This window comes from Rhinoraja longicauda, chromosome 13 (assembly GCF_053455715.1).
Source record: "Rhinoraja longicauda isolate Sanriku21f chromosome 13, sRhiLon1.1, whole genome shotgun sequence".
NCBI classification, from domain to species: domain Eukaryota; kingdom Metazoa; phylum Chordata; class Chondrichthyes; order Rajiformes; family Arhynchobatidae; genus Rhinoraja; species Rhinoraja longicauda.
This window is the reverse complement of record NC_135965.1, coordinates 21,900,388-21,923,953: the sequence shown is the minus strand read 5'-3', so window position 1 is coordinate 21,923,953 and position 23,566 is coordinate 21,900,388. Positions and strand designations below refer to the sequence as shown.

The following is a 23,566-nucleotide window of genomic DNA, read 5'->3' as shown; positions in this document are numbered from 1 at the left end:
CTACATTAATCCTATTTACCTGCATTTGGCCCATATCCCTCTAAACCTATCCTATCCATGCACCTGTCGGAATTCTTGCTATTGAGTGGGTGCAGCGTAGGTTTACTAGGTTAATTCCCGGAATGGCAGGACTGTCATATGTTGAAAGACTGGAGCGACTAGGTTTGTATACACTGGAATTTAGAAGGATGAGAGGGGATCTTATCGAAACGTATAAGATTATTAAGGGGTTGGACATGTTCCCAATGTTGGGGGAGTCCAGAACCAGGGGCCACAGTTTAAGAATAAGGGGTAGGCCATTTAGAACAGAGATGAGGAAAAACTTTTTTAGTCAGAGAGTTGTGAATCTGTGGAATTCTCTGCCTCAGAGGGCAGTGGAGGCCAATTCTCTGAATACATTCAAGAGAGAGCTAGATAGAGCTCTTAAGGATAGCGGAGTCAGGGGGTATGGGGAGAAAGCAGGAACGGGGTACTGATTGAGAATGATCAGCCATGATCACATTGAATGGCGGTGCTGGCTCGAAGGGCCGAATGGCCTACTCCTGCACCTATTGTCTATTGTCTATAATGCTTCTTAAACGTTGCAATAGTCTCTGCCTCAACTACCTCCTCCAGCAGCTCATTCCATGCATCCACCACCCTTTGTGTGAAAACGTCACTGTTCAAATTCCTATAAATCTTTCTCCCCCCCCCCCCCTTCGCCTTAAACCTATGCTCTCCGATTTTCGATTGCCCTACCCTGGGCAAGAGACTCTGTGCGTCTCCCCAATCTATTCCTCTCATGATTTTATGCACCTCTATAAGATCACCCCTCAACCTACTGCGCTCAAGGGAAGAGTCCCATCCCATTCAACCTCTCCCTCCAGCTCAGACCCATGAGTCATTTGTGGAGATAGAACCAGTTAATGTTTTGGGTCAGGACTGACAAGTTGAGCTACTGGACAATTTCAGAGGTTGGGAGTAGGAGGAAAATGGGGACAAAGAAAATGCAGGGACTTGGGTGCAAATGAACAGCATTTGCTTTTGCACTTCGTAGGAGATAACGTGAAACTTGACCATGCCTATATCTGGAATGACGTCACTGTTGGGTTTGGAGTGGAGATCTGCCGATCCGTTGTGTGCAGCAACGTGGAAGTTAAGCCTGGAGTCAAACTCAATCCACACTGTGTTTTAGCATTTAATGTGAGTACAACTGACTATTGACGGAGCTCGATTTAGAATTGGACAGCATGGAAACGGGCCCTTTGGCCCAACCTGTCCATGTTAACCAAGGCGCCTGCCTAAGGTAGTCCCATCTGCCTGTATTTGGTCCCAATCCTCCTTAAACCCATCCATGAACCTGTCCAAATGTCTTTTAAGTTTAGGTTTACATTTAGGCTTGTTATTTTCACATGGACCGAGGCACCGTAAAATAGTTGTGATTTGCATGTTATCCAAACAGATCAGAAAATACTGTACATAAATATAATCAAGTGAAACTGATAGAGGAAAGTGTTGTAATAGTACTGACCACTGTCACTCCTTCTGACAGTTCATTCCACATTGCCAGCACTTTCTGTGTAGGGAAAAACATGTCTAAAGTGTTCTCCATTCACACCTTTTATGAAAAGACAGTAAAAAAAAAAAACTTCCATCAAGTTCCCTGCTGAAGTGATTGCTTGAGGAAAAGGGATGAGGTTATCCTTGTGTTTTCACCAAACAGTTCCCAAGCACTGGCCAAGAAATAACACCAACGCTTCTACTTCCTTAGAAGGCTTAGGAGGTTCAGCATGTCCCCAACAACCCCACCAACCTCTGCAGATGCGCCGTAGAAAGCATTTTATCAGAATGCATCACAGCATGGTTTAGGAACAGCTCCATCCTAGACCGCAATAAATTGCAGGGATTTGTGAACATAACCCAGACTATCACACCTCCCTTCCATTGACTCTGTTTACACTTCACACTGGCTCACGGCAAGGTCACCAGTGTAATTAAGGACGAGTCTCGCCCCGGTCACTGCTTCTTCTCCCTTCTCCCATCAGGTAAGGAAGGGGTACAGAAGTTTGGAAACGCACACCTCCAGATTCAGGGAAAGTTTCTGCCCAGTTGTTATCAGGCAAATGAACTGTCCTCTCACCAGCTTGAGAGAGGTCCTGACCTCCCATCTAACTAATTGGACACCCTTGAATTTTATCTTGCACAAAAATGTTATTTTCCTTTATCCTGTATCAGTACACGGTGAATGGCTTGATTATAATCATGTATAGTCTTTCCGCTGACTCGATAGCAGCAACAAAAAGCTTTTCACTGTACATCAGTACATGTGACAATAATAAACTAAACATCTTGCCACCAATCTCCTCCATGCATCAAGGAAACCAGTGATTGATCAGTAGCCGATGCAATCTCTTCCTTTAAGGTGACCGTAGGGCCTAATTTGTCCCTTCCTGAAGGAAGTGTGGTATCGATGCACTTGCCAGATGAAGAGGAAGATGACGACGAGTTCAGTGATGACGCAGATGTCAACCATGAACCATTGAAAGCCAAGGTGAAAGGTGAGTGCTAATGGCTCCAAGCAGGTTTGTATTAGTTAGAATAAAAATGAACTGCAGATGCTGGTTTATACCAAAGATAGGCACAAAGTGCTGGAGTAACAGGTCAGGAGCATACTTGGAAAAATGGGTGGGTAAGATGTTTTGGGTCGGGACCCTTCTTCAGACTCTGATTCTTCAAATCCGAAGAATGGTCCCGACCCGAAACGTTGCCTATCCATTTTCTCTAGAGATGCTGCCGGGCCCGTTGAGTTACTCCAGCATTTTGTATCCATGTCTTGTATTAGTTGGGTTTGGTGGGGAACCAGCTAAGTGAAACAGAGCGGGAATGTTGTGGAAAATAAGTGTGCGAGTTGGAGGATGTAGGTGAATATGGAAGTGCTAGTGACTGGCCAGAAGATTAGTGAAAAGGTGAGAATTGTGAAACTGTATATTCTAATAACTGACACCTATAAGTAAATGTGTCACATTGGAGTAAAACAGATACTGAATGTAAAAAGAAAACCAAAGTTGACAGGCTTTGTTTTTGAAGTTTCTATCTTCAGATGTTCTTCTCCCAAGTCCTGTTTTTCCTGATAAAACTCCCAGCCATTTGTTCAGGTTATGGATATCCAGGACTCACTTTGGACTCTTCTCATTATCTCGTATTAGAAAGCCCCAGTCAGAAATACTGAGTTGGAGATGGATGGGCGCCACAATGGCGCAGCTTGCTGCTTCTCAGCTCCAGGGACCCAATTAAATCCCGACCTATTGTGCTGGAGTTTGCATGTTTTTGCAGGACTGTGTAGGTTTCCTCCAAGTGCTCCTGTTTCAATGATTCAATTCAATGATTCAGTGAAGCTTTATTGTCACATGTACCTGGGTACATCAGACTTCACCTTGGCAGTACGCAAGTGCCCCGAGTGTGCAGGGAGTGGATGAGAAAGTGGGATGGTGAAGAACTAGTGTGAACAGGTGACCAATGGTCGGCTGGACTCAGTGGGCTGAAGGGTCTGTATCCATGCTGCGTCTCTGAACAAAAACTAAACTAAGATTTCAGCGTCTGGAATCTGGAGCAAAAAGTAAACTGTTGGTGGGAATTTCAGATGTCTCCATTTTATTCCTGAAGGAAGAATATAAGACTTTGCATAATTAGGCTATTCAGCTCATCGAGTCTACTCTGTCATTCAATCATTGCTCATCTATTTTTTTCCCCTCAACTCTGAGTCCACGCTGACCAGATCACCCCATACACCAATACTACCCTAACCCTAACCTTATAGAACCTTATAGATCTTATAGAAACTTACAAAATTCTTAAGGGGTTGGACAGGCTAGATGCAGGAAGATTGTTCCCGATGTTGGGGAAGTCCAGAACAAGGGGTCACAGTTTAAGGATAAGGGGGAAGTCTTTTTGGACCAAGATGAGAAAGTTTTTTTTCACACAGAGAGTGGTGAATCTGGAATTCTCTGCCACAGAAGGTAGTTGAGGCCAGTTCATTGGCTATATTTAAGAGGGAGTTAGATGTGGCCCTTGTGGCTAAAGGGATCAGGGGGTATGGAGAGAAGGCAGGTACAGGATACTGAGTTCGATGATCAGCCATGATCATGTTGAATGGCGGTGCAGGCTCAAAGGGCCGAATGGCCTACTCCTGCACCTACTTTCTATGTTTCTATGTTACCCGACACACAAGGGACAATTTACAATTTTAGCGAAGCCAATTAACCTACAAACGTGCATGTCTTTGGGATGTGGGAGGAAACCAGAGCACCCGGAGAAACTCACGAGGTCATAGGGAGAAAATGCAAACTCTGTACAGGCAGCACCCGTAGGCAGGGTTGAACCCAGGTGTCTGACATTGTAAGGCAGCAACTTTACCGCTGAGCTACTGTGCCACCCCAAGTTGCGTTAAATGCCTGCTGTAGGGTGTCACAATAAATCGGATGGGACTAACTGCCTTTGTTACACAGGCTACAATCCAACAGAGGTGGGCTCGGAAGGTGTGGGATATATATGGAAAGGCCGAGCTATGCAAGAGGATGAAGAGGATGATATGACGCATGACATGTGGGGTAAGGAGTCTCGTGCACGGTGTCGGAGTTTGCAGGTCAATAAATCCGGAGATCACAAAGTGCTGGAGTAACTGAGGTTTATTATTGTCACGTGTACTGAGGTACAGGGAAAAACTTTGTTTTGCATGCTATCCAATCAGATCAGATAATACTCTGCCTAAGTACATTCAACTCAAACTGAAGTACAATAGGTAGGGCAAAGGGGGAGATACAGAGTGCAGAATACAGTTCTCAGTATTTTAGTGCACCAGTTCCATTATCAAAGGACAATGTCCTCAATAGGGTAGAGGTGAATCAGACAGTACTCCAGCTTATGAGTCAGGCAGCATCTCTAGAGGACATGGATAGGTGACATAAGAAAATAACTGCAGATGCTGGTACAAATCGATTTATTCACAAAATGCTGGAGTAACTCAGCAGGTCGGGCAGCATCTCGGGAGAGAAGGAATGGGTGACGTTTCGGGTCGAGACCCTTCTTCAGACTCTTTTGGATAGGTGACGTTGGGACCCTTCTTCAGACTGATTGTAATAGGAGGGAGAAAGCTGGAAAAGAGAGGTGGAGAAGGCTCAAGGCTAGCAAGTGATTAGTGGATACAGCCAGGGAGGGGGGATTGATGGGCAGATGGGTGGATAACAGCCAGAGATAAAAAGGAGACAAGTGTGTTAGCTGAAGAGTGAAATGTGAAGACAGGGAGGGATATCAGTGGAAGGAGACGGGATGTGTGGGCGAGGGGGGAGGGATAATGGGAGAAATGGGTGTGCATAGGGAAAAGAAGGAGCATAAATAAGGGATGAAGGTTACCTAAAATTGTAGAGACTGAAGAAGGGTCCCAACTCGAAACATCACCTATCCCTGTCCACCAGAGTTGCTACAGAGGGAAAAATAGATCAACCACGATCGAATGGCAGAGCAGGCTTGATGGGCTGAATGGCCTAATTCTGCTCTGATGTCTCATGAGTTTATGATCTTGAAACAAAATGAAAGAAAAAAACTTACTCTAACCCATAGCTGTGTCCAATGCTCTCACTTCACTGTGACGTCTTTAGGGTTAAGAGGATTATGGAGTTATAACGAGAAACTGGAAAAGCTTGTGCTGTGTTCACTGGAGCAGAGACTATTAAACGATTTAAAATTATCAAAGGATTTGTAAGAGTAAATAATGAGAGATTATTTTCACTAGTCAATGAAATCAGTAGCAAGGGAAGATATGAATTTAAGAATAGAACATAAGCTTCAGGGAGAGATTTTATTTCAGGAAGTTAGTATGGTATCACATTTGCATGCACACAACAAGAATCTTTGGGGGCATTGGGGAATAAGGGAAGAATAAAAGATGGGATTTATGTAGGATTAGAGTAAATAGGCACTGATGGTTGGATCAAATTGGACAAACTGACGGGCTGTTTCCAAACTACATGACTCATGGCTATCTGAAGAGTCGTTTTAAGAATGTTTTATTGTCATATGTCATGAAAAGGAAAGGATTAGAGGGATTTGTGCCAAATGCAGACAGTTGGGCCTAGTGCAGTTGGGACATGGGCAAGTTGGGCTCAAGGACCTGTTTCCACGCTGGGTAACTCTTGTGTCCCAGAATGGAACAATGAAATTCTTACTTGTAACAACAGCACAGCAGATTTTATTATTGAAGCTGAGTGAATCACAGCATTTAAACAGTAGAGGGATGATATTTAAGTGCTAGAGATACAGTAGAAGGATAGATTTGCTGTTGCTCCGACACAGCGTCCTGAAATGGCTTCCTCTGTACTTGAGTTAGTATTTGTGAGGCTGTTGAGAATTTTGTCAAACATCTGCATTGATTAGCTAACCTCCACGTCCTCCAGTTAAGTTGGATGTGTTTTCAACATAGTTGGAACTCCACAATCATAATGTTTAACAAAAACATTTGGACAGGTGCATGGATAGGAGAGGTGTAGAGGAGCCAAACGCAGGCAGATGGAACCAGTGTAGATGGGACATGTTGGTCAGCATGGGCAAGTTGGACCTTATTCTCCTTTATCCCCATAAACTCTGGCCTTTCTTGAACCCTGCTGGGGCTTTGTTGAGCCCGACTGTCCCTTGCTTGCTGCTTGGCGCCTCTTTCTTTCAGGCTGTGCACTGTTTTTCCTTTTTTAGCTTTGTGTGAGTTTTGCTCACCCAATTTCTTGCCACCTCATTGCATCTTTTCAATCCCTGCACAGGTCTGACTCTGAAGCCTCAGTCAATGAGCGAGAGTGAAAGTGAAATGAGTCTTTGCTCACAAGAGGAAGAGGACAGGAGCATCTCTCCCCAACTGGATGATGCAAAAGGTGAGGTCTCTAAACTAACCCCACACTGATGTCAACATGGGATTTAGCTTCGGTTTTCATCATACCACAGACAGGTTAGATCCTATCTGACTAATCACAAGAGGGCCTGAGCTATAGGGTGAAGTTGAGCAGGCTAGGGCTTTATTCCTTGGAGCGCATGATCATGAGGGGTAATTTTATAACAGTATACAAAACCATGAGAGGAATAGATCGGGTAAACGCACAGTGTCTTTTGCTAGAGATGGGGGATTGAGAACCAGACAACATAGTTTTCAGGGAGGGGGGAAATTTAAAGGGAATCTGAGGGGTAACTTTTTTAGACAAGGGGAGGTGGGTGAATGGAACAAGTTGCTGGATAAAGTAGTTGAGGTAGGTGCTATCACAACATTTAAGAAGCATTTAGATAGGTACATAGATAGAGTAGGTTTAGAGGTATATGGGCCAAAAGCAGGAAGGTGGGACGTGTAGATGGGGCATGTTGGTCGGCGTGGGCAAGTTGGGCGGAAGGGCCTGTTTCCACCCTCTATGACTCTGTTATCCCGATGTCCATCATTAGCCTGAGTTAGGGAAAAGGGAACACTGGCAGGAGAGTGTTGGCACCATCTGTCCAGCATCAGCAGAACTTTACCCGGGTGGATATTTGAATGGGGTTGAGATGGAAAAATAGATCAACAATGATTGAATGGCGGAGTAAACTTTATGGGCTGAATGGCAGAGTTCTGTTGCTATGTCTTATGGTGTAGACTGCTGCAGGAGGAGGAGAGAAAAGCTAAATCAATCTGATTCAGTAGCTTGCTTTGTTTTTATTGATTATCTATAATGATAGCAGAAGACCTGTGCAGCAATTTAATTTCTAATCTATGCGGTGCTTTTGACATTATAAGTTCCATAAGGCATGAGAGCAGAATTTGGCCATTTGGCCCATTGAGTGTCCTCTGCCATTCAATCATGACCAATCTGTTTTTCCCATTCTCGGTAACCTTTGATACCCTTACTAATCAAGAACCCATCCTACCTGATCTCCTGGTTACTCAGCACTTTAACTCCCCCTCCCATTCTCAATCTGACCTTTCTGTCCAGAGCCTCCTCCATTGTCAGAGTGAGGCCCAGCACAAATTGGAGGAACAGCACCTCATATTTTGCTTGGGTAGCTTACCACAGCGGTATGAACATTGACTTCTCTAACATCAAGTAGCCCTTGCTTTCCCTCTCTCTCCATCCCCTCCCCCTTCCCAGTTCTCCCACCAGTCTTACTGTCTCCGACTGCATTCTATCTCTGTATCACCCACTCCCCTGACATCAATCTGAAGAAGGGTCTCGACACGAAATGTCACCCATTCCTTCTCTCCAGAGATGCTCCCTATCCTGCTGAGTTACTCCAGCATTTTGTGTCTACCTTTGAATAAAACCAGCATCTGCAGTTCTTTCCTACACAAGAACCCATCGTTCTCCACTTTAAAAATAATGATTTGGCCTCCACAGCTGTCTCTGTCAATGAATTTTACAGATTTACCACCATCTGTCTAAAGATATTCCTCCTCATCTTTCTAAAGGTACATCCTTTTATTCTGAGGCTGTGCCCTCTGGTCCTAGACTCTCCCACTAGTGGAAACATCCTCCACATCCGCTCTATCCAGGCATTATTCGGCACTTGTTACATCTGTCCACGTTTTTACCTTGCTACAGTATTTCAGAATGAGGTTTTCGGCACGCTGCAGCGGGGATTGGAGGAAAACATTTCCTGTGATCACCTTGTGTTGGAGATCAACTCTCTCAAGTGAGTAACCGTCGACCTCCTGGCATGCAGCCCATGTATGTTTAAAGATCGTTTCTTTGTTTGGAAGCATCCCAAAATAACTTATCATATTAGTGGTTGTACAGTGTAAAACGGAATTAAAGCTCATAATTGCATCCGCTTCTATCGCTTCCTCTGGCAGGATGTAGATTACCCTCTGAGTGAAAAAGGTGCTCCTGAGGTGCTTTAAAATCTTTCCCCTCTCACCATAAGCCTGTACTCTTTAGTTTTAGAATCCTCTACTGTGGGAAAGGCTTGTGAGTGTTCACTTTATCTATGCCCCTCATGATCTTATATGATGAGTCAATAAGGTCACCCCTCAGCCACCTGATGGAGAGAGAAACAGCTAACTTTTCATAAAGCGTGGTCGTACAGGAAACCCTCGTTATAACGGACCTCTTTATAACTGATTACAGTTGTGGACGGACCTACCAACCATAGGCCTGACTGTTGACGCCACCCCCCGGCTCGCACTCTCTCGCCAGCCACTTCCAGCTGGGCAGCCAACACCAAACCCCCTGACCTAAACCACCTCCCCAGTCACCACTGCCACCCCCTACTTGCACTCCGGTCGCCTGCGTACCACGACCATTGACCCCGCCGATCCTTGCCTCTCTCCTGGCCACCAACACACCTGGATTCCAGGCTCAGTTCCAGACCTAGAGACTGAAAAAGGGTCTCGATCCGGAACGTCAGCTATCCATGTTCTCCAGAGATGTTGCCTGACCTGTTGAGTTACTCCAGCACTTTGTAAACAGCGTCTGCTGTTCTTTGTTTCGACTACTTGTAAATTATACTCTATTACTAGGTAATCCTCAACTCTGTTATAGCAATAACGGACACAATTCTCCCCTCCCCCCAACTAATATCCGTTGTAACGAGGGTTTACTGTATTGTGATTAATTAGCTTTGCCAGTATCCAGGGCTCTGGACAGATGACCTGCAAAGGAGAACTCAAACTTTGGCATGGCAGCCGGAGGAATTTAAAGATAGGAGGCACAGTGGCACAGCTGTAGATTTGCTGCCTTACAGCGCCAGAAACCCGGTTCGATCCTGACTACAGATGGTGTCTGTACGGAGTTTGTACGTTTTCCCTGTGACCATGTGGGTTTCACACAAAGGGTGGTGGATGCATGGAACAAGCTACCAGAGGAGGTAGTTGAGGCTAGGACTAAGAAACAGTTAGACGGGTACATGGATAGGACAGGTTTGGAGGGATATAGACCAAGCGCAGGTTAGTGGGACTAGTGTAGCTGGGACATTGTTGGCCGTTGTGGGCAAGTTGGGCTGAAGGGCCTGTTTCCACACTGTATCGCTCTATCACTCTATAACAAAGTATTTTGGTATGATCATTGATTTCTCCAATTTTAGGTAATATCCCCTCTTCTCTCTTCCCTGTGCCCCACCCTCGTGCGCACCCATGTCTCTCACTATCCCACCTCCCTTTCCCGTTTTTTCCACCCGCCCCCCTTTCCCCTGCCACATATGTTACATGCTTCTGGCTTCACATTTCACTCCTCTTTCCCTATCTGATGCCCTTTTGTCTCCTTTTCAACTCAACCCTTTGTCCACCCATCTACCAATCAACCACCCCCCACCTATATCCACCTATTACTTGCCAGCTTTGACCCACCCCCACCTCTATCTTCCAGCTTCCTCTTCTCTATTACAATCAGTCTGACAAAGGGTTCCAACCCGAAACGCCATTGACCCACATTCTCCAGAGATGTTACCTGGCCCACTGAGTTACTCTAGCACTCTGACTTTTTTTATTCCAAGTATTTCCGGCATTTTTTTTTTCATTTCCATTCTTTATCTTTTTGCTTCTCTCTGCATAAATGTACGTTTCCCTCCTCAGGTACGCCTATAACATCACCATGAAAGACGTGATACAGCTCACCACTAAGGTGGTCCTGGAAATGCCCCTGCAACAGCATGGACCTGACATCCCTTCCACACAGTACGGCGGCAGCCTAATCTCCGTGAGTACTCAGGCCAGCTGCATGGCCCATCGGATGGTTTTGTATGCGATCGGATCAGATAATACAATACATAAATACAATCAAATCAAACAGATAATCATACAGGTAAATATGAACCGTCAAAGTCAAATGCAATAGTTAGAGCAAAGAGGAAGATACAGAGTGAGGAATATAGTTCTCGGCATTGTTGCGCATCATTTCCAGAGACAAAGTCCAATGTCCGCAATGGAGTAGAAGTGAATCGGGCATTACCCTAGCTTATGGAAGGACCATTCAGAAGCCTGATAACAGTGGGGAAGAAGCTGTTGCGCAATTCCAAGCTTATATACCTTCTGCCGGACCGGAGGAGGGAGAAGAAGGGATGACGAGGGTGGGACAAGTCTTTGGTTAGTTTGGCTGATTTTTTGAGGCAGCGTGAAGCTAGTTCTTGTTTTAAGATTTCTCTTTAATTTCTCATGAGGAGAATTTGTTTTATGTCTCTCCCACACTGATTCAGTTTGTTACTTGCAGTACCTTGTTCAATTGTGCTTCAAAGCATAAGGGAATGTAAAAAGCAAGATAACATAACTTTTTTTGTAACATGGGTCTAGCTGAGTGTGCATTGTTTGCATTACATGGATTCCTGACATGCAGAGCCCAGAATAGAATGCTGGACTTGACATGTGATCTGACCTCGGGAAGAAATTATTCTATTGAGCTTTGTATTCCAGCGCCCTATCTGCCTTTTTGATTCCTCTTTTTAATGTGTCTACTTTTTTTCTTTAGTATTTATGGACATCTAAATACCTTGTAACCCCTTGGTTCTCAAAGTTAAGATAATTTTCCAAATTGCCTTTCTCAAACCTTGAGCAATTTATCTCACATTGCTGTTTTCATCTGCACAGCTTTTGGAAATTTGGATTATAAATAGAAAATCTCATGGGAGGTGCAAGAATATCAACTTTAGACTTTGGAGATACAGCGCGGAAACAGGTCCTTCAGCCCACCAAGTCTGTGCCGACCAGCGATCACCCCATACACTAACACTATCCTATACATTTATAGACAATTCACAATTTTACAGAACCCAATTAACCTACAAATTTGTACATCTTTGGAATGTGGGAGGAAACTGGACCACCCGGAGAAAACCCAGCAGGTTACAGGGAGAACGTACAAAGTCCATACAGACAGCACCCAGGAACGAACCCAGGTCTCTGGCGCTAAGAGGCAACAACTCTACCATTGCACGACTGTGCTCCTGAATAACTCTTTGGGAGAAACAAGGGAGGTTCCAGATAGCACACCACTGGATGCCTGTTTGACTTGACTGGGAGCAGCCTGGCTAAACTACTAAACTCTGTAAAATGTGTAAAGTTGATGTTTTGTACTGTCTGTGGGAGAATCACAGACGAAAAGATAAGATTTGCAGATACTAAAACATGGTTTGGAGATTACCAAAACGATACCAAAAGATAGGCATGTGATGGCCTGAACTGGAAGCTAACCTTTGGCACATCTCTCTTGCTCTTGTTGTGTCGAGCGGTTCTAGGATTTAGACGCACTGACAACTAGAACATGTGAATGACCATATAGATACTTAAGCTCTTCTCATTGGATTGTAATAAGATAACAATGTGCTAATTTTAGTTTGGTTTAGAGATACAGCGCAAAAACGGGCCCTTCGGCCTACCGAGTCCGTGCCGACCAGCAATCCCCGCACACTAACATTTTCCTACGGACAATGACAATTTACAATAATACCAAGCCAATTAACCTACAAACCTGGACGTTTTTGGAGAGTGGGGAGGAAGCTGGAGATCCCAGAGAAAACCAATGCAGGTCATGGGAAGAACATACAAACATTTCATGGCTGAAGACTAAATTAACTTTCAACAAAAAAATGATATACTACAGTATCCCATTTGGTGGTTTCAAGATATATGATGGGGGATTTTTAATTTTCTCTCTGTAGTGTAGGAGATGATATCTTTGCAGCTGTTTCTAATGCCATTGGGGCTTGCCAGCAGATATTAAGGAATGCCAGAAATCCAGATTTTGTCTTAACCTCAGGTGCAGTCTGTCTGGAGTTTGCTAGTTCTCCCTGTGACCATGAGGGTTTCCACCAGGTGCTCCGGTTTGCTCCCACATCCCGAAGACGTGCACGTTTGTAAGTTGACTGGCCCTCTGTAAATTGCACCCAATGTGTAGGGAGTGGATTGGAAAGTGAGGTAACATGGAACTAGTGTGAATGGGTGATCGATGGTCAGCGCAGACTCAGTGGGGGCTTAACGGCCCGTTTCCATGCAGTATCTTTCAATTGATCAATTATGAAAGGACTTCAGCTGGTTGGGGATAAATTGGCGAAATGGTAAATTATGTTTATATGGATCAGAATGTCTTTAAAACGTTTGCATTCATGGGAGACTACCTTTCAAACCCAGCCATCCAGACAGGAGGTCTCGGGAAGTGTACTGGGTATCACTGGCTTGCCTAATAACATCAGAGCTAAACTTCAGGCTACCGACAGCATGCACAAGGCAAGCAGGGCAGGTGTCACTTTGGTTTATTTCTCTTATTTCAGCTTTTGAAGAAGTGGTCACAAGTGTTTAAGAATTACATCAAGCGGGCCATCGATCATCAGAATTGCCTGGCTGCTGTTGAGGAGTTTTACACCAAACATGAGGCACTGTGGCCTTCCCTGGTCAAGGTATGGTTTACTTTAGAATTGTTCTTTGTCTAATAACTGATCTGCATTCATTTGTCTCTCCATTGGAGCAGGTGGTCAAGCATCCTGCAAGACTTATATCAATAGATTAGAGGAGACACCCTTTTAACTCGAGTTTTTATCCACTAAGTCTGAAGAAATGTCCTGATCTGAAATATCACCAAATTCCTGTTCTTCAGAGATGCTGCCTGACACACTGAGTTACTCCTGTACATAATCGGGTTCTACTTCATCTTGTCAAAAACGTCTGGAATTACTTAGCAGGTCAAGAAGCACGATTAACGTTTCAATAAACATTGATGAGTACAGCACAGAAACAGGCCCTTCAGTCCACAATCTCTGTGCCAAACATAACGCCAAGATAAACCAAACTTGTCTACGTACGTGTGATCCATATCCCTCCATTCCCTGCATATCCATGTACATATCTAAAAACCTCTTAAACACTACTATTGTATCTGCCTCCGCCACCACCCCAGCAGGGCATTCCAGGCCCCCACCGCCAACTCAGCCCCACACATCTATATACTAAAACTCTCGTTTGTTTGTTTATTTATTTGTGATCGAACTACAGCCAAAACGGTACATGAAAGCGTGACAATTTTAGGCCCACCTTACTCACCGTCGTCACTTTAATGGTAAAGTAAGTAGTTTTATTGAAATCGGTGTTATATTTTTTAAGTTATTCACATTTTAAAGTTTAAATCTATCTCCTAGGGAGGGAGGAGGGAGGGAGAGGAAGAGGGGGGGGTGGAAGGTGGATAAGGGGGGTTGAGGGGGATGGAGAGGGAGAAGTGGGGAGGGGAGGGGAGGGAGGGGGATGGGGGTAGGAGAGGGTGCTGCACCAATGCAGGAGAGGTTTGGGCCCAATGGGTCCACTTGGTCTAGTCTCCTTTAAAATTTGGCCCTTACACCTAAATGCTAAGCCCTCTAAAGGGGGAAAAAAGTTCTAACTTTCTACCCTATCTATACCTATTATAATTTTAGATAGTTCTGTTAGGTCTCCCCCTCAAACTCTAGCATTCCAGAGAAAACAATCCAAATTTATCCAGTGTTTTCTTGTAGCTAATACTGTCCAATCCAGGTAGCTCTCTGGTAAACCTTTTTGGCCCATATCCCTCAGTGGAGGCCTTCCCGAGGTGCTACGCCAAAGTCTCGTCGGATGGCAGTACCGGAGGGAACTGCTGGAGAAGTGAAACGTGAGGAGATGGGCGATAGGTGGGTGAAGTAGGGTAATGCCTCCAGCGCCTTCAAGGACGGCTGTAGGAAGCGACAGAGGAAGGCCCTGCAGGAGCCTGGGGCTTACCTGGATCAGGAACACTCCAGTAGACCAAGCGCACTGGCGAACTGGACTCTGGACTTATGACACCTAAACATGACATCAGCCCTCTCCTGTGACCTAAGGCTCGGCCGTGAATCTCCTAGTCTTTCCCAGATGCCTCGCATCATTGAGCGTGGGTGTGGAGCCTGAGAAGTGTGGGAGTGTGTCAAGCTCCGAAGTGTAGGAGTGTGCTGGAGGCATTACCCTGGTAATACGGCTGCTCAGTAAAGCCGTCGTTGCAGCTTCGGGAGGGAGAAGAGGAAGTTGTTAAAGCAGGAAAAGTAAACATGAAAACAAATTAACTGGCAGTGCTTGAAAGCCCGATGTTGTGTCCACCAACACCAACATTCTCAGCTGCACCATTCTGGATCCCGCCCTTTCAAACATGGGTTGTACCGGTCGTTAATACTGGGTCTAAGGTCCCTCGTGGCTGGTGGTAGCAACTTTTACACTGCATTAGTGTTAGTTTGTGTAAGGTATATTGATACTGGAGTGTTTAAACTAATTTGCAGCAGGGTGGGAAGCATGGAACAGAACAGTAGAGTGGCGCAGCGGTAGGATTGCTGCCCTACAGTGCCAGAGACCCGGGTTTGATCCTGACTACGAGTGCTGTTTGGATGTTTTCCCTGTGACCTGTTTCCTCCCACACTCCAAAGATGTACAAATTTGTAGGTTAATTGGCTTCTCAAAATTGTGAAATTGGCCCTAGGATAGGATAGAACTAGTGTATAGGGTGATTGCTAGTTGGCATGGACTCGGTGGGCCGAAGGCCCTGTTTCCACAATGTATCTCTAAATTACAAAGGAACAGGCCCTTTGACCCCAGAATGTTCGAGCTGAACATGATGCCAAGATAAACTAATCTTCTCAGCCTCCACGTGATCCATATCCCTCCATTCCCTGCATAACCATGTGCCTATCTAAAAGTCTGAAGGTGGGCCCTGATCCATAATATCATCTATCCATGTCCTCAGGAGATGCTACCTGACCCGCTGAGTTACTCCAGCACTTTGTGTTCCATGCCTGTCTAAAAGCCTCTTAATTGGCATTATCATATCATCAAATGATCTGTGTCTACTCTAAACAGCACGCTAACCAGCGATCCCTGTACACTGGCACTACCCTACACATACCAAAGGCAATTAACCTACAAACTGGTACATTTTTGAAATGTGGGAGGGAACCAGAGCACCGGGAGAAAACCCACACGGTCACAAGGACAACGTAAAATCTCCGTACAGGCAGCACATGTAGTCAGGCTCAAACCCAGGTCTCTGGCACTATAAGGCAGCAACTCTACCGTTGCACCACCTTGCCGCCATACATATGGACCAGGTTTGCCCTTTCACTTATTAAGCTGCAGGGACAGTGGGGGAAGGATTTTATCTCTGGTGGGTAAAAACCAGGGATGACCATGGGGATGAACCGCAAGCAAAGTTATGTGGTCAATGAGTGAATGAGAGCAGTTAGAGTGAGAAAAGAGAAAAGGCTGTAGGAGAGCAGGAAGACATGGTCTAAGGTCATTGTGTTTGTGTCTCAGGTACTGATGACCCTGTATCAGCAGGAAGTCCTGGCAGAAGAGGCTATCCTCCAATGGTTCTCACAGACAACGTCGACAGACAAGGCGAAGCGACTTCGCAAGCACCAAGGGGTAAGTGTACTCTTGTGTTATATCACCACTCTGTGCTCTCCACCTTGGCGACCTGTGCACTCAGAGTTGTACAGTCATTCGGCCCACCACTTCTGCACTGACCATTGGGCAATTGTCCATATTAATTCCACCTTCCAGCACCTGTGACTCGAGCCCTCAATACCTCTGTGATTCAAGTGTCATAGAGTCATACGGCATGGAAGCAGGCCCGTCGGACCAACTCATCCATGCCGACCTACGTGCCCCATCTACGCTTGTCCAACCTGCCTGCGTTTGGCTCAGATTCCTCTAAACCTTTCCCATCCATCTTAAATAGACGGATGGGCGGCATGGTGGCACGGCGCTAGATTTGCTGCCTAACAGTGCCAGAGACCGGGTTTGATCCTGACTACGAGTGCTGTCTTTACGGAGTTTGTTCATTCTTCCTGTGACCACGTGGGTTTTCTCCGGGATCTCCAGTTTCCTCCCACGCACCAAAGTTGTACGGGTTTGTAGGTTAATTAGCTTGGTATACATGTAAGAAAATTGTCCCTAGTGAGCAAGATGGCATTAGTGTGTGGGGATTGCTGGTTGGCACAGACTAGGTGGGCCGAAGGGCCTGTTTCTGCACTGTATCTTGAAAGTAAACTAAACTAATTTTGTGGTCTTGGACTGAAAATGTCCAGTGTGACCTCGGATAATAGCACTAAGCTGATAATATGCAACGTTGATGTTTATTCTGTTTATTCTGTGACCATGAGGGTTGGTTTAGTTGCTCTGGAACAAGGGAGGCTGTTTCTGTAATGCGCAGCAAACATTCGGTTTAGTTTGTTGTCACATGTACCACGGTATTCAGGGGGTCAGGCTGCATGTCAGGAGAACATGGATAGGCAAGATTTTGGGTCGGGCCTTCAGGCTCTATTTTTATAGAAATAAGGAAATGCAGATGCTGGTTTACAAAAAAGAGACAAAGTGCTGGGGTAACTCAATGGCCCAGGCAGCATCTCAGGAGAACATTCATATTCTCCAGAGATGCTTTAGTTTAATTTATTGTCACACGTGCCAAGGTACAGTGAAAAGCTTTCTGTTGCGTGCTCTCCAGTCAGCGGAAAGACTAGACATGTTTACAATCAAGCCGTCCACAATGTACAGATACAGGATAAAGGAAATAATGTTTAGTGCAAAATAAAGTCCAGTAAAGTCTAATCAAAGATAGGCCAAATGTCTCCAATGAGGTTGATGGTAGCTTAGGACCACTCCCTAGTTGATGATAGGATGGTTCAGTTGCCTGATAACAGCTGGAAAGAAACTGCCCCTGAATCTGGAGGGGTGCGTTTTCACACTTTTGCACCTCTTGCCTGATGGGAGAGGGGAGAAGAGGGAGTGTCCAAGGTGAGACTGGTCCTTATTTATGCTGCCGAAGCAGCGTGAAGTGTAGTTGGAGTCAATGGAACAGAGGTTGGTTTGTGTGCACAACTCTGCAATTTCTTGTGGTCGCAGATGGAGCTGTTCCCAAACTATCCTGGGGATTGACGGATTTGTGTGATCACGTCTCTGACGGTCTCCTTCTGTACTTCAGGTCCAGAGGTTCATCAAGTGGTTAAAGGAGGCGGAAGAGGAGTCGTCTGGAAAAGACGAGTGACGGCCAGATGGTACAGATCACACAGGACCTCTCGTCATCTGCAGGGCACCACTGTTGACCTGCCAAACCCCATTGGGCCCGTTTATACAATTTTAAGGGCAAGAAAGTAAAAGAGTTTATCAGACTGAAAGGTTTGCATTGGATGAGTCTGATCTCTTGAGCAAAACACAAAGTGCTGGAGGAACAGCAGGTCAGGCAGCATCTGTGGAGGGAACGAACAGCTGAAGTATCGGGTCGGCATCCATCTCCAGACTCTTGCTCTGTGGCCTGTTAGCGGCCGCTGCCAATTCCGCTCTTTGAACAGTCTTCAAAAACTGAAACTCATCTTCTATCGCCATGGCGCATCTGCTCACATTGCATCTCGGGTTAGTCACACACACACACACACACACACACACACACACAGCAACAGGCCCTTCGGCCACAATATCCATGATGACCATGTTGAGTTCAATTCATCTGGTCTGCTGGAACGTGATCCATATCCCTCCATTTTCTGAACATCCACATGTCTGTCTAAAAACCTCCTAGAAGCCACTATCACATTTGCTTCCACCACCACCCCCTGGCAGTGTGCTCTAGTCACCCAGCACACTGTGCATATGTGGATCTTGGTGTCATCCTATCCAGTTCACCAATATACGACAGGGGTGGAAGGCTGTTGTCCGATCTCATTCTAGTCGATTTGTGACTCTGGATCCTCTTGCCCCATTTGCATACTTCTGTAAGATTTCCCCTCTGATCTTAAAGCTGTGCCCTCTGGTCTTTTGACTGTTCCACCCTGGAAACAAGGTTCTGACTCTCTACCCTGTCTACATCTCTCATAATGTTCCATACTTCTATCAGATCTCCCCAACATTCCAGAGAAAGTAGAGATGTTCAAAAAGAAAACCTGCAGAAAAGATAGTGTGGGCCCTGATTCCACAATTTATCTAATTCCTCAGCTATTAAGGTGGAACGTGAACTTATATTTCAGATCATTGAGGGAGAATCCTGGACTAATAACATAACCACAGTGCACCGCTACCTCATGGACAGCACCAGGTGAAAGGCAGTGGTGTGTTCCATGGGTAGGCAAGGAACCAAGTTCACCTGCAGCACACTCTGATTAAATAGCCACTTTCACTGCGCTGTGGTAATTGGCAGAAAGGCCAAGTCGTTTGTGGACAACACTGAGAACGCCTTCATTATCCCATCCCCAATGGCCTAACTGAGCAGCTTGTTGGGGCATTCAATGGTCATACGTGATGGTCCAGTCACAGATCAACTAGAATGGGATCAGACAACAGTCTTCTGCCCCTGTCGTACATTCGTGAACTAGATAAGATGACACCAAGATCGAATAGTTTCAAGACCACTAATAGTCACATTGACACAAGGAACTGCAAATGCTGCTTTACAAAACAAGACGCACTGTGGTGCAGCGGTAGAGTTGCTGCCTTACAGTGCCAGAGACCCGGATTTGATCCTGACTAGGAGTGCTGTCTGTATGGAGTTTGTACGTTCTCCCCCTGACTCCGTGGGCTTTCCCTGGGTGCTCTGGTTTCCTTCCACATTCGAAAGACGTACAGGTTTGTAGGTTAATTTGCTTCGGTAAAAATTGTCCCAAGAGTGTAGGATAGTTGCTAGTGTACAGGTGACTGCTGGTCATTGTGGGCTGAAGGGCCTGTTTCTGCGTTGTACATCTAACGTCACTGAATGGAAAACTATGCATGGGTGGATATGGAACCAAGTTCATCTGCAGCACACTGATTTAGTAGCCACCTGCGCTGTGTTGAAGTTAGTATGCGAAGATCTGGATGTTTTGGCAATTTAAAGGGAAAAAACCTTAATCCATCACAACTTAAAGTTGGTGCGAAGGGACCCACACACCAAGCAGAATGGTACATGGAACAGTACAGTACCGGAACAGGTCGCTCGGCCCACAATATCTGTGCCGAACATGATGCCAAGTCTGACTCTTATCTGCCTGCACATAATCTATATCCCTGTATATCCATATGCCTATCCAAAAGTCTGTTAAACGCTACTATCCTATCTGCCTCCACCACCACCCCCAGCAACGTGTTCAAGGCACCCTTACTCTGTGTAAAATTAAAATTTCCCCGCACATCATCTTTAAACTTTGCCCATCTCACCTTTGGCATTATGGCATTAGTATTTGTTCCATCCTCTGGAAAAGGTTCTGACTGTCTATCCATACCACATTCCAACCTGTGACTGGGCAGGACTGGCATCCCAGCCTGGAATTCCATGACAGACCCAGTAGAGACGACGGAATTATGCCATTTTGTAGGTCAGGACGAGTGAGTGCATTTCAGATTATTGTATTGTCAGGCTGCCTTTGTCCCATGCAGTCGTAGAGGTGGTACAAGGAACCGCTGATTTACAAAAAATGACACAAAGGGTGGCACAATCACAGCCGTAGAGTTGCAGCCTTACAGTGCTAGAGACCCAGGTTCAACTCTGACTATGGGTGCTGTATTTACGGAGTTTGCAAGTTCTCCCTACGACCGTGTGGATTTTTTTCTGGGTGCTCCGGTTTCCTCACACACTCCAAAAACGAGTTAATTGGCTTCGGTAAAATTGTAAAATGTCCCCAGTGTGTACGATAGTGTTAGTGAACGAGTTGATCGCTGGTCAGAGTGGACTCATGTTTCCTGCAGTATCTCTATAGTGCTGGAGTAACTTTGCAGGTCAGACAGCATCTCTGGAGAACTAGTTGGAACTGGAATAGGTGACGTTTCGGGTCGGGACCCTTCTTTAGTAGAGGTCACAGATTTGGGAGGTCTTGTTGAATCAGCTATTGGCTGAGTTAAATATCATTCGACCACCAGTTGGGGCTTGGCAGCTTCACTTGTCACTGACCTGTGTTAGTAAATAGTGGTTGAGCCAGATTTACGACGCTGGTCTGTGGTCAACGATGGACTGAAGACAGCACCGAGACCGTAAGGGTGGAGGCTGGTCTGAAACGGATGTTTGTTTGTGGCTGAGACTCACTGGATTATGTTTCAGTTTTCACTTTCTCTTTTTCTGCACATCTGTTGGTGTGGAACAAATATTCTCGAATCTCCAAGGAACAGATACATGTAGCAGTTCCAAAACATGCTCAAGATAAATGCTATTTAAGGAGCTTGAAGTCCAGTCCATTATTTTAATGTTCTACTCAGATGTGCTTTTGGAACACCGAATTAAACGATAGAAAACATTATTTAACAGAGTTTTAAAAGTCATAATTGTATCCATCTGTAACCTCTGGCAGCTCACCCCAGATACGGACTACTCTCTGAGTGGAAAAAGTTGCCCCTGAGGTCCCTCTTAAATCTCTCACCTTAAGCCTCTGCCCTCTAGTCTTAGAATCCTCTATCCTGAGAAAAAGACTGAGCATTCACTTTATCCATGCCCCTTATGATCGCGTACACCTCAATGTCAGCCTCCTACACTTCAAAGAAAAATGTCCCACCAATCCATCTTCCTATAATTCAAGCCTGTAAGACCAGGTAACCTCCTGGTGAATCGGTCCTTCACCCTTTCCAACTTAATGACATTGTTCCTATAGCTGGGGGACCAGAACTGCACACCCCATGTGTGGTCTCACCAATGCTGACTCCTACAGCTCCCAGTTATTTACTGTGGCCAATTAACCCACCAATCCACATGCCTTGGGATGTTGGATGATACCGAAGCACCCAGGAGAAACCAGCACAATTGTAAGAAGAACGTACAAACTCCACAGAGACAGCATCTGAGATCATGACTTGGGCATCTGGAGGAAGATCTATCTGCTTTGCTTCTCCACAGAAGTATGCATTAACCAGCATCTGTAGTTCCTTGTTTCTACTCTTCCGGTTCAAATTAATTTGCTGTATGCACCAGGGTACAATGAAATCCTTTCATACAGTACCCTCCATAATGTTTGGGACAAAGACCCATCATTTATTTATTTGCCTCTGTACTTCACAATTGGAGATTTGTAAAATAAAAAAATCATGTGGTTAAAGTGCACATTGTCAGATTTTATTAAAGGCCATTTTTATACATTTTAGTTTCACCATGTAGAAATTACAGCTGTGTTTATACACCCAGTCTTTCCATCACCTTTGGAAACTTTTATTGCTGTTTATCAACATGAGGACCAAAGTGGTGCCAATGAAAATCAAAGAAGCCATTATGAGACTGAGAAACAAGAATAAAACAAGCCAAATCTTGGGCATACCAAAATCAACTGTTTGGAACATCATTAAGAAGAAAGAGAGCACTGGTGAGCTTACTAATTGCAAAGGGACTGGCAGGCCAAAGAAGTCCTCCACAGCTGATGACAGAAGAATTCTCTCTATAATAAAGAAAAATCCCCAAACACCTCTCCGACAGATCAGAAACACTCTTCAGGAGTGAGGTGTGGATTGGTCAATGACCACTGTCCGCAGAAGACTTCATGAACATAAATACAGAGGCTACACTGCAAGATGCAAACCACTGGTTAGCTGCAAAAATAGGATGGTCAGGTTATAGTTTGCCAAGAAGTACTTAGAGCAACCACAGTTCTGGAAAAAGGTCTTGTGGACGGATGAGACGAAGATTACCTTATATCAGAGTGATGGCAAGAGCAAAGCATGGAGGAGAGAAGGAACTGCCCAAGATCCAAAGCGTACCACCTCATCTGTGAAACACGCTGGTGGGGTTGTTATGGCCTGGCATGTATGGCTGCTGAAGGTACTGGCTCACTTATCTTCATTGATGATACAACTGCTGATGGTAGCATAATGAATTCTGAAGTGTAGACACATCCTATCTGCTCAAGTTCAAACAAATGCCTCTGAGCTCATTGGCTGGTGGTTCATTCTACAGCAAGACAATAATCCCAAACATATTGCTAACGCAACAAAGGAGTTTTTCAAAGCTAAAAAATGGTCACTTCTTGAGTGGCCAAATCAATCACCCGATCTGAACCCAATTGAGCATGCCTTTTATATGCAGAAGAGAAAACTGAAGGGTACTAGCCCCCAAAATAAGCATAAGTTAAAGATGGCTGCAATACATGCTTGGCAGAGCATCACCAGAGAAGAACCCAGCAACTAGTGATGTCCATGAATCGCAGACTTCAAGCAGTTGTTGCATGCAAAGGATATGCAACAAAATACTAAGCAAGACTACTTTCATTTACATGACATTGCTGTGTCCCAAACATTATGGTGCCCTAAAATGGAGGGAACTATGTATAAACACTGCTGTAATTTCTATATTGTGAAACAAAAATGTATAAAAATGGCCTTTATTAAATTCTGACAATGTGCCCTTTAATTACATGTGATTTTTTTCTATTACAAATCTCAAGTTGTGGAGTAAAGAGGCAAATAAATAAATGATGTGTCTGTTCCAAACATTATGAAGCTCAGAATAAACACCACACACACACACACACACACACAGTAATGATAAGTGCCGAACAACAGAATGGTGCAAGATTGTTGTCAATTCAAAGTTTTGCTAAAGAGGATAAATACAGTAATGGAATAGCTGAATGAGGTAATGTTCTAATTACATGGCATAGCAGCATCTCCAGGAGAGAGAGGGGGGGGGGGGGGTGAAGGAGAGTT

At 45.1% G+C, this 23,566-nt stretch overlaps 1 protein-coding gene across 1 annotated transcript in view; it reads left to right on the top strand.

The window, feature by feature from the left end:
- The window catches only part of eif2b5 (eukaryotic translation initiation factor 2B, subunit 5 epsilon), a 37,822-nt gene extending 14,571 nt beyond the window's left edge, over positions 1 to 23,251 (top strand). The window contains exons 5-13 of the mRNA XM_078409773.1: positions 1,037 to 1,182; positions 2,402 to 2,537; positions 4,485 to 4,586; positions 6,786 to 6,893; positions 8,580 to 8,670; positions 10,547 to 10,670; positions 13,234 to 13,359; positions 16,238 to 16,348; positions 17,907 to 23,251. Of these exons, the coding sequence (XP_078265899.1) occupies positions 1,037 to 1,182; positions 2,402 to 2,537; positions 4,485 to 4,586; positions 6,786 to 6,893; positions 8,580 to 8,670; positions 10,547 to 10,670; positions 13,234 to 13,359; positions 16,238 to 16,348; positions 17,907 to 17,969 (1,007 nt within the window). The 3' untranslated portion in view covers positions 17,970 to 23,251. The remainder of the gene's footprint in view (positions 1 to 1,036; positions 1,183 to 2,401; positions 2,538 to 4,484; positions 4,587 to 6,785; positions 6,894 to 8,579; positions 8,671 to 10,546; positions 10,671 to 13,233; positions 13,360 to 16,237; positions 16,349 to 17,906) is intronic.
- Positions 23,252 to 23,566: the final 315 nt, after the last annotated feature.